Raw genomic sequence first — 11,587 nt, forward strand, 5'->3', positions numbered from 1 at the left:
AAGAAGACTAAAAAAGATATGCCATTTTTGGTAATAAAAATTATAAGACATTCCCTTGAATATCTCTTTGCAATATTTTTTTTGTCTTTAACTTGCAATTCTTTATAAGCTATAATATATATACATAACACACTATATATACTATAAGAAAATATATATACATAACATACTATAGTATATATATATATATATACTAACATACTATATATACTACAAGAAATTATATTTGGAAATATATATACATAACATACTATATATAGTATAGTATACTATATATACTATATACTATACATATATAGATATATATACTAACATACTATATACTAACATACTATATATACTACAAGAAATTATATTTGGAAATATATATACATAACATACTATATATAGTATAGTATATCTATATATATATATATATAGAGAGAGAGAAATATATACTAACATACTATATATACTACAAAATATTACAAGATTTTTCAAAAGGAGGGCCCCACCCCTAATGACCATTGCCAACGGTCATATTGCACAAATAGCCTATTTTTTTCTTTTTTTTCTTTTTCAATTTAGAAAACTAACCTTCTCTAAAACTATAAATGTCCCCCTCCTTCTTCTTCATTTCAATACTCAATACTCATTTCTCAATCTAAATTTCTCTCAATCTCCAATTTTCAATGCTTCAAGTCTCAATCTCAAATTTCAAGTTAAATCATGCCTCGTTCGGAAAGAGTGCGCTTATTTGTTTCGCTACACTTTGAAGTGCTTGAAGAAAATGAAGACTCTTCAGCCAAATATTAAAGTGCAAGAACTGTGGAAGAGTCTTAAATTTTCGTTCAGGGTGTACCACAGGCATTTTAAGGATGCATATAAAGTATTGTCTTGAGCGTATTTATCCGGAAATTCGTCTTTAAGATTTTTCGACAATTTGTGTTATTTTAAAATTATTAGACGTATTTATGCTCAATGTTTTACTTTGTTATTAATTTATTATGCATGATAATTTAGTTTTACTATTGTTTTGTTATTTTACTTTTTCTTCAAGCACTTTAATAATTAGGTTTCTATATTATATATACTACATATATTTATATAGCCATGTATAAGAGCAATTTATATTAGTATTTACATATATGGTTTACAAGAAATTGCCTTAAACAAAAAAAATCAAAAAAAAAATAGCCCGGAAATAAAAAAAATCCCGTTAGGCCCGTATGGGCCCCGCGAGCCCGGCCCATTTAGCCCAGGACCATGTGGGCTTAGGCCCGTCATGGGCGGTTCCACCCGTTGAGCCCATGAAGCCCGGGACCGCCAGAGCCCGGGACTGCTAAGCCCAGGCCCGTTTAGCCCGGCCCAGAATACAGCATTAGTTTGGGTTTAAAATAAAGTTTGGGAGTCAAATGGCTATTTTTTAAAGTGGCCAACGGATAAATTTTGAAGGCCAACAGCTAGATTTTAAAAATCTGACCGTTGGTCTTTTTTTTTAAAAAATAGCCGTTGGAGCCCGTTAGGCCCGCCTGCCGGTCCCCGGCTCGTGGGCTCCTTGAATTGGACCGGCCCGCCACGGGCCTTGTGCACCATTTGGGACCGGCCCACTGAGACCGGCCCACCAGGCCCGTTTTAGCCCATTTGGACCGCGGTCCCGGCCCACAGTGCAGCATTACTGGCAGAGCATAACACCAGATTTCTGCCTAGAGCAAGTGATCTTAGCTGAATAAAGTATAACTGACACTAACTCCAATTAAGTGCAGTAAATATTGAGTTACTTTAGATGAAAGAGTGTTCAAAGACGGTAAATGAGAAATAATGGATCAAACCAGAACAAAAAGCTAGAACTCGTAGTGGGAAATAAAAGCGATGCATACCTTGTTGTACTCCAAGAACAGTTGCTGTTAAAAACCGTGAATTTGGTCTCCCCCTGACATTAGGCCGATGAAGATAAGAAAGTGCACCATCTGACTCTGCTTGCTGCCGCAATTCTGCAGCCTCTTTCAACAGAATTGCCGCAATTCTGTTCTCTGTCTCCAAATCCATATCCACCCCCCTATAACACTCAAAACTGCAAATGGTCAAAAAAAGATATCTTTTAGGCAGAGGCAAAACCAGCATATAAGCGGCTCCTTGTACATATATACATATACCAAATACAAGAAGAATTCTATAAATATGTATATATGTCAAGTGATGCAGCCATTGCTTTTAAATCCTAGATTTTACTCTATCTGTAGGTGACATATAAAATTAGCGGATCCCATAACTGTATTGGGTAGGCAATGCTCTCTGCTAACAAAGTACGTAGTCTAAAATACAACATAAATGCTTTAATATGCAAAAAGTAAATGGCCCAATAAAAAAACTCGCATCTTGCTACATAACAAAACAAATCAAGAACGCCCCAGTCCCCACACTAGTTGGGATTTGCTATATGAACCCACATTATCCACACCGCTCAATTCATGCAGATTTCATCCCAATACTCGATAATTTGCCTTTTAAGATAAACTGGGATTCTCTAAAACTAGAAGTGTCTTGCATCTATAGGTGATATGTAAAACTAGTGGATGCCATAACTGCAACGGATTTCAATATGGCAATTAACGAGCTATACAAAACCAACCACATGATTCAGTTATACAGATAATAAATAATCAGATAAGGTTCATTTAAGACTTCTATTTTAAAGGTAGATGGAATTCATTAAAGATTTGAAATTCGAGACTATCGTCAATCACAAAATCATGGCAGTAAAAATCCAATTTTCGGGGCATTTTTCCTTAAAATTTCCTTTTCATACTACACGAATCGGAGTGGACACAAAGCAAAGCATCAAATTAAAGTATAAGCGCTTCAACATGAAGAGAATTAGGGATCTAGTTTTACTCATGACGGAAGGAGAGGAGGAAATCGAGAAAGAAAAGAAAAAGGAGAACTTACAACTCGAATTCGTTGGAGAGAGATCGCCGTGAAATTCGCCGGAGAGAGAGATGGAAAATCCTAGAAGAGGAGAGACTGCCCTAATTTCAAATGTCGGGGCAGAAATCAATCGGAATTCGTATTCATGAGCTAATAGTGTTTTGGGCCTCCATGTGAAACCCAATGGGCCTACTCCTTTCATTAGAAGGAAAAAACGTGTAGAAATGACGCCAGGTAGCCACTCTAAAGGGCTGCTATTTAGAGATTAGCCAGTGCGTCCTGAATTTCAGTTTTTCAGTTCAAATTTTCAGGACAAAAATATTTTCCTGAAGTTAAGATTTTTAGCTTAAAATTTCAGGACAAAATAAGTACTGGCTAATCTCTAAACAACATACCTGAGAATGACTATCTATGCACTTGCCCCAGAAAATATCCACTGGTCACTTTTCGGGGTTTTTGTTTTTCCACAAATAGCCAAATGATTTCGTTGTTTACTTTTTCTAGCTGGTATGCACAGATTATACACTAATTATACACGGTTATACATATATTATATATGGACTAGTTATAGGGTATGTGTGTTGCGCCTGTTTCCCATATTAATGAATACTAACTTCACAAAATTACATAAATATTATGCGGAAATATGGTCGAGATATAAATTAAAAATTAAATAAAAAAAGTATAAATTTCTAAAAATTAATGATGTTAACATAATTTAGTTAAATGGTTAACAATCTCGTGTGCCTCTCTAGTACAATTGTTTACTTTGTTATGAAATTTAAAACTCATATTTACTGGTTCTCTTTGTTGCTTAACTGCTAATAGAAAATTGCATGCTTCAATTGTGACCTGGGTGTGAAGGCAGTTAGGAGAATGTTATCTTCGTCCATAAATTTCTAATGATTTTTTGGCAAGGAGGAGCATACTGTAATTACATAGTTAAAATAAAGAAATAGTTTATATAAGCTAAAATCTTACTTGTTCTAAAGTGTTAAATATTAGATGTTCCTACATATTACAAATAAGAAAAGGCTTGGTAATCAACATCTTAAATGGTTTGGTTTTCCCCATCAACTCAAGTATACCAATAGTATTCATGTATATGTATACTAGATGAGGAAAGACCTGTATACGGGCCCAACTTTGTAATCTTAAAATTGTTGTGTGTCGTCGCTCAATTAATTTTTTGGTAAATAAATCGATCATTGTTATATCCATTTAATAACTAAAGAGATGATATTGGGGATCACAATTTACAATTAATTTATTTTAATAATTTACACAAAATTAAACTATAAATTATAACATGTTTAAGTTGCTCCAATTATTAACATAAAAAGACTGTGTGCTATAATACATTTTAACATCAATGTCAAATGTAAACATCAAGTTGTAAAATTGATTGAATGATATTATTTCCCCACTATATTTGATTTTTTAACAAGATAGTAATACATTAAAGGTACAAGTGTAATTTATATTAATAATTTTTCTACAATAAAAAATTTACCGATCTATTTGTAAACTAATTTTGAATACATCCAATTTGGTCTTGCAAGTGTTTCAATAGTGGGAACAATCAGCTACCTGATGAAAGTTAAAACGAACAACATCATTCTTTACAATACGAGAAAAGTTAAAAAAAAACTTATGATTTTATTTTATGTCTTGTATATAACAAAATCAAGAGAAATTTTTCGTACAGTCAATAAAGAGAACTTCCAAAGGGACTTGCATCGGTAATTTACTACTTCAAACAAAGAGAACCAACTACACTAAACAAATATTAACATGATACAAATTGTAGTAATTCAATATAGTAGTTTAAATTATATTTTATTATAACTCGTTTAAAATGTTATTACTGGTGATAAGATAATAAATATTTGATAGAAGTCTATATAAATTATAGGGATTTTAATTTTTTTCTTAATCAAGGATATAAGAGAAATATTTTTATTTTTTCTATAGATTTATCATATGTTAATTTTTATAATGAAATAATATAAAATATTTTAAGAAATTTATAGATTGTTGAAAATTTATCATGGAAGAATGGAGTTCAAACAATATAAATCAAATTTTCACATTAATTAAGTACATAAGAGATAACCTCTTAGAACAGATGAACAAATATAATCACTTAAATTAACTTTTAAGGTTTAACAAACTATAGTTTTTAAAATTACTTTTGAATATAAAATTTTTAGGTTTGAAATCGCCTTCAAATCGTGCGAATACATGAAAACATTTTAATTTTATTTTTTAAATTGTGTTAAAATAGTATGCGTAAATATGAAAATCTTGTAAATATTCATGTATATTTCTTTTTGTTGCTTTATTATTTAAAAATTAAATTTACTTTTTCTGTGAAAACTTTTAGTTGACTAAAACAAAAATTAATAATTTATCAAATGAGAAAAAATATTCAAAATGAGTATTTGCATGGAGTAACTCTATGCAAAAGTAGTCTAATCAACAGTAGATTTAAACTTTTAAAGGAGTGATGTGGTCAAGGAAATGTGGACTTCACGTATATAAAAAAGGACACAAATTGCATTTAAGAAATCCAAACAATACAATAATTTTTTCCCGAAATGACATATATGCCATTGGTTGACCATCTTTCCCTTTTCTATATAATAATAATAATAAAATAATAATAATAATAATAATAATAATAATAATAATAATAATAATCATATTAATAATAATAATAATAATAACTAGGCGGGGATCTGCCCGTGCCAGCGCAGACCCAAAATTTAATGAAGTTATTCAAAAAATCATACATACAAACAACAATAAAAAGAAGGTAAAATATAAAAGAATTTACAGTTGATAAGTCACAAAATTAAGATTTCAAGTTTTATTTAGATCATACACTCTGTATGCTTGGGACATATACTTGTAACTCTTACAACAATAAATACTTGATAAGAAGAGCTATGATTTTGCAAACCCAAAAGTGAGGCATAGACCATCCTCGGGGAATAGCAGCAGAACATTGAAAACTATATTGTAAACTTCGTTCCTTTTTCTAAATTACATCCACAAAGATAACCATGTGTTCCTCCAACACTTGCTACATCTTCAAATCAATCTGCAATAATTTAAGAGATATACATACAGTCAAAGCAGGAAAGTAAGGAAACTTCATAGCGACAATAAGTTGTTGAATATTATACACTTTATGTTTAATGTAGATACTCATTAGCACAAACTTCATTAAGCCCCTACAGTATAAATATCATTTGATGCACATGAATAAAAGTCATACAATTTACCCACCGAGGATAAGGACATACAAATAGAATAATTCAAACTCACATATCTTTGTCCAGTTTCCATGCTCAAACTACTGCTCTATCGGGTTAAGCTTCTTAATATCCTTGGATTGAACTTGGTTGAGTAGCTCTGCAAGAATGTCTACAGTTAACCAATCTAGTTTGATTTACTTCTCATGGTCGATAGACACTTGAGTCATTAAAACACCACCAGATGCAACAATCTTTGCTAGAAGAAAAAGAATAAAAACACACAACATATATTATTAACAGATTTTTCTGTTAGCAAATTGAAATCAACTCAAGTATGTGCATCAATCTTGATCGAAAACTTTTACCAAAACCTATCTGCTAGTGAGAATTAGAACCCTCTGTTAAAAAGGGTAAGGCTTTCCAAGCCTAAAATTAAAATAATTCATGTTCAGTATAGTTTACCACGAAAAATCTGCTACTAGTTCATTCATAAACTGACAATCTTGGTCGACATCTTTCGCATTCACCATGAATATATCACCAATGTGAATATGATTTATAAGAAAATAATATAACATAATATGACACAGGCTTTCTTTTTGGGGCATGTTCTAAAATGGGATGCCAAGTAAGTAAAAAGTAAATTTCAACTATGAAGGACATCTAATTAAGATTATAAATAAATTTTCCTTACTACAAGAGTATATCAGGGATGCACGCTTTTCTACCATGTAATAACAATATTTTCAGATAGTGTAAAAGATTGTTGGACAGAAATACAATCCATATAAAAGAAGCAAGTAATTATTGGCATACCTGCATCAAGACAAATAAAGTAATAAATTCAAACTCATATTTTCCAATTTGTGGATGTTATTATGGCGACCTTTCTATAAGCTTGTGTGCTCTGCTCTCCGGTGTAATATGGCTTCATCGATAGACGCTTATGGATAGAATTGAAAGGACGGCGACAATTGTTCATAGAACCATAAGGGAAAGGAATCTCCACAGGAGGGAAAATGAAAATCTTCAATCTCAACCTGAAATTCTTATGCTGAGAAAAATATATGAGGATCCACGAAGCATACCTGGTGATATAGTAGAAAAAATTAAATTTTGTATTCTCTAACATGGTATTACAAATTTCAAATATCTAATGAGCATTACTTGACAGTAACAATATGCAACACCAGCATGCTCTTCTTATATGCTAGTACCAGCAATTCAGCACAGACATGTGTAATACTCAGCTATATTGACTGCTCAAATCATATCAACTGTGGAGCAAGAGGATCATTGACATCTTACGTTCAATTTTACATTACACATTTGAGATGTGTTTAGCTCGTGGAGTTACTTTGTTGGTTCTTTTTAAAATTAAAAAAATTCTAATGTTGTTGCTTATATAAGTGAAGCAACAAACAATAGTCACACATTTGTGGTCAACCAGCCTTAAATATGCTTGATAAGTTGGACCTGGTTTACCTCTGCCAACGCGGAGCCTAACATGAAAGACTGAAATTAAAGTTTAAAGGAAATTCACATAGCAAAATTTATAGGCCTAGGATATACTAGGTCGTCAAAGAGATACTGTACTTCTGCATAAAGTTAAATATTATGGTGTACATCTTTCATGATAGTTTAGCTAGACTAAAGAGCCCAATATTGTATCCGAGATGTGTTATAAGTTCAATACTTGCATTTCGAATTGACATAGCAAGGAAAAAATACAACAATTTGTTAAAGGGGAAGTTAGACAACTTTGCAATTAGCAAAATACCTACTGGTGATACTTCCTTGTTCTGTTAACATGTATAATACCATATTGCAACACAAAGAAAAGAAAAAAGACCAAACATGCAAAATCTATTGAGCAACTCCCCGTTCCTTCATTCCGCATCATGTGGAGAAGCATATCATAACACTACGACCAACAGGACAACATATTTTGTATAGTCCAAAACTTCAATTACCTACGGGGACTAAAGCAATCAGGACACAGAATTGACAATCGATGCAAGTCTGCCCACCCCACATCCAAAGTATTACCATTCATTGTACGGGATAAAGTAAAATAAAAGATATTCAAATTGCAAAGTCAATCAAAATACATTATGTAAAAAGAAATTTCAACCACCACAATAAGAAGGATGGCAACCTTACCTAAAAATAAAAGAATTGAGTCTTTATAATCTTTTATAAATTTGTTAGAGAGAATTCTTTCAAGTAAACATATAAAATAATGAGGAGTCCCAATCCAACAAAAGTATCTAGCATTGTTCATTTTTTGTATTCTGGGAATGGAAGCCTGACCATGGCTAAATGAACCATAAATTAAAAGCGTTTTCATAAAAGCACCATTTATTATCTAGAGAAGCAATCAGCAAGTAGTTACTGACGTTCACATAGATAGTGACGGCTGGCATCTAGTATGAGCAATAAAAGCATATATACAATTTCTAAAAAAGGCAGCGACTTAAGTAGAAAGCTAAACTCCAGAATGCAGTAACTTAAAAAATGCAAGGTCAGGGCAATATCAGTTTGTACTCGCTGGCGTTCATGAGATTTTATACTAGTGCCGATATGTAGACTGATTTAAGGTTATGAACTATCTCTTATGTCCTCCATCAGGACCTCGAACAGTTCCTTTCATTCATAAGTCATAATTAACAATGGCATTTTGATTATATATCTACGAGATTGAATAAATAACGGAGGTAGGCAACATAAATGTTTTTCCTGTATTTTATAGGAGCTAGATAGCTATGAATTCAACCCTCAGATTGATTATGGCAAGAACTTTCCAGATTGCAGAGACCCAAAAAAAAGATGTTAAGTGTCGTAGAAAGCGAAATGAAATAATACGTGGTTGTTTAATTGCAGGTTGGAAGACACGTTACTTTAGGAGAGTTTATGAAAAGTCCATTATACCCTTGGCTTCAAATTTATTGGCAAGAAACAGCCAGGTCGAAACCACCAGCCTTTCTAATATATTTCTATATAATATAAAAACTATAATATGTAATTTTTCAATCTTCTCTGGAAAGGCTTTTTCAGTTTCACGCTTCTCTACTCTTTCCTCTCCTTTTTAGTTCTTGGCACACGGAGAAATGGAAATTTCTCTTGGAATAATATAGTGAGGAAGTTGGTTCTATGTTTTGAGAAAAAGGGAGATGATATCATTGTATAGAAATGGCTTGGGTTGCATTAGGTCAAAGTAGCTAGACTAATATCATACATATGAAACCAGATTTTCATGGGAGTTTCATGGCAACAAAGATACTAACTACCACAACAACAACAACAGACCCAAAAATCCAGTATAATTCTACAAGTAGAATTTGGAGAATAGTATGTATACCGCCCTTACTCCTACCTTCAAGAAGGTAGAGAGGAAAGATGCTAACTACCACACAAGCAACAAAACGATACACAATGTTTGCGTTACTTCTATAACCAAAACTTTAGTTCAAATATCATACTTGAAATCTGGAAAAAAAAAAATCATGTCTTGGACTCATCAGTGAAACAATAATATACTGCACTCAATAGTGTGGTCAACTGATTAATGAAGTGAAATGAAAATTATTCAAATCTCAGCATAGGTAAAAGAAATACCAAGAGCATGTTTGGAAAGCCACCTTGGAAATGGATTTGGGTGTAATAGAGTATAATTACATAGTTTGGCATGTTTGTTTGGTCAAGTAATTACTTAGTCAGCATGGAATTTGGTGTAATTGGATGAGTGTAATTACACTCTCCAATTCTCAAGGGGAGGTGAGAATTGGTGGTAGTTACACTGTGTAATTACAAGGTTACTTTTTAGTTTCTTTCCTTTTTGTTTTAATTTTAATTTATTTTCTATATAAATTTTTATTTCTATTATTTTAATTTTATTTTTACTTTTTTAATTTCTTTTGAAATTTTCAAATATATTTTTCGTTGTACATTATTTATCTTTTGTTTCTCTATCTTTACTTCTTGTGATTCCAAGTAATTGCTTATATTTTATTTTTTACTTTTTGAAACTACGCCTCCTAATATTAGAAATAATGAGTCATTAACAAACTTGGCATATAATGAGTGATGCAATTAAAGTGGGATTTCGTTGTTGAATGTGGTTATAAACTTATCATGTTCCCTAATCTAAGTTGCAATGGAACTTACTATTATTATGTCGGAATTTGACATATGTTAAACTTTTTTTTTTTTTGAAAACTTTGAAATTGTGTTATATTCATGGTCCAATTTACTTGTTTTAGTAGTATTGGCTCACATTGCATGTTGTTCATTTTTTAGTTAGAATTAATAGATTAGTTTCGTGAAACATTTGACTAATGTTACGACATTATATTTATAAATTTTTCTTTATTTTATCAAACATGAATTCCATGATGTTCTTACAAAACGTATGTTTTTAATTTTTTTAAGTATCTAAACTAAATATTATTAATTTAAAATATACATATATAAATTATTTTGACAATATTAGTATAGGGATATATTTATTATACTATCTTTTAAGTTTTGACAATTACTTAATTTAAAATTTAATCTAACTGTGTAATTACACTTGTGCAAACAAACCATAAACATGTAATTACACTGTAATTACACTATAACAAACAAATATGTTATCGTAATTACACAACTGTGTAATTACTAGACTTTGTAATTACTACCCTAGTAATTACACCAATTCTAATTATAGGGTGACTTTCCAAACAGACTCTAAGCAACTTTTCTCCGTTTGCCTAAACCTTGGTTTGCATAGTTAGTTGTTACCTATACTAGTCGGAGATAACAAATAACTAGTTTTTTATGGTGCACACAAACTAGACGTGCAGCTACCATTATCTTTAAAAGAAAAAACAAATAAGAGGAGATTCAATTGCTTCAAGAAACGAACAGTGTGAGGTTTTATCCAGCAATTTTATGGGCCGCAACGTTAAGGGTGTCACAACCCTAAACCCAGACTCAGTCGTAATGGCGCCTCTCGTGAAGACTAGGTCAGCCGACACATATCCAATTCGAAGTTAAATAGCTAAACATCAATACAACAGGCTAAAACATGATTTAATAACGCTAAACAGCGAATAATATCATAACAATGCGGAAGTACAACCCAAACACATCCCAAACCGGGGTGTCACTAGTCACGAGCATCTACTATGCCTAAATACAACTGACAAGGTATGAAATGTACTCAGTACAGTCTAATAGAATGAAGAGAGGGAAAACGGTGCTGTGAACCCCGGCAGCTACCTTGCTAACTCCACTGACAACTGCTACCAATCTCAGAAAATACATGAATCTGCACACAAGGTGCAGGGAGTAAAGTGAGCACTCCAATTCAGTGAGTAATAATCATAAATAAAGACTGAGTGATAAGAAATCACGAAAAGAGCATCAACATG

The 11,587-nt window shown here is 32.0% G+C and overlaps 1 protein-coding gene across 2 annotated transcripts in view; it reads right to left on the reverse strand.

The window, feature by feature from the left end:
- Nucleotides 1–3,026, reverse strand: part of LOC109235850 — a 9,222-nt gene extending 6,196 nt beyond the window's left edge. Inside the window, exons 1-2 of one of the 2 annotated variants that reach the window (XM_019402159.1) lie at nucleotides 2,929–3,026; nucleotides 1,860–2,038 (exon numbers count right to left, since the gene is read on the reverse strand). In XM_019402159.1, the coding sequence (XP_019257704.1) occupies nucleotides 1,860–2,028 (169 nt within the window). In that variant the 5' untranslated portion in view covers nucleotides 2,029–2,038; nucleotides 2,929–3,026. Of the gene's footprint in view, nucleotides 1–1,859; nucleotides 2,054–2,928 lie in introns of both variants that reach the window. The other variant, XM_019402120.1, reaches the window with a different exon arrangement.

This window comes from Nicotiana attenuata, chromosome 1 (genome assembly GCF_001879085.1).
Source record: "Nicotiana attenuata strain UT chromosome 1, NIATTr2, whole genome shotgun sequence".
Classification (NCBI taxonomy): Eukaryota; Viridiplantae; Streptophyta; class Magnoliopsida; order Solanales; family Solanaceae; genus Nicotiana; species Nicotiana attenuata.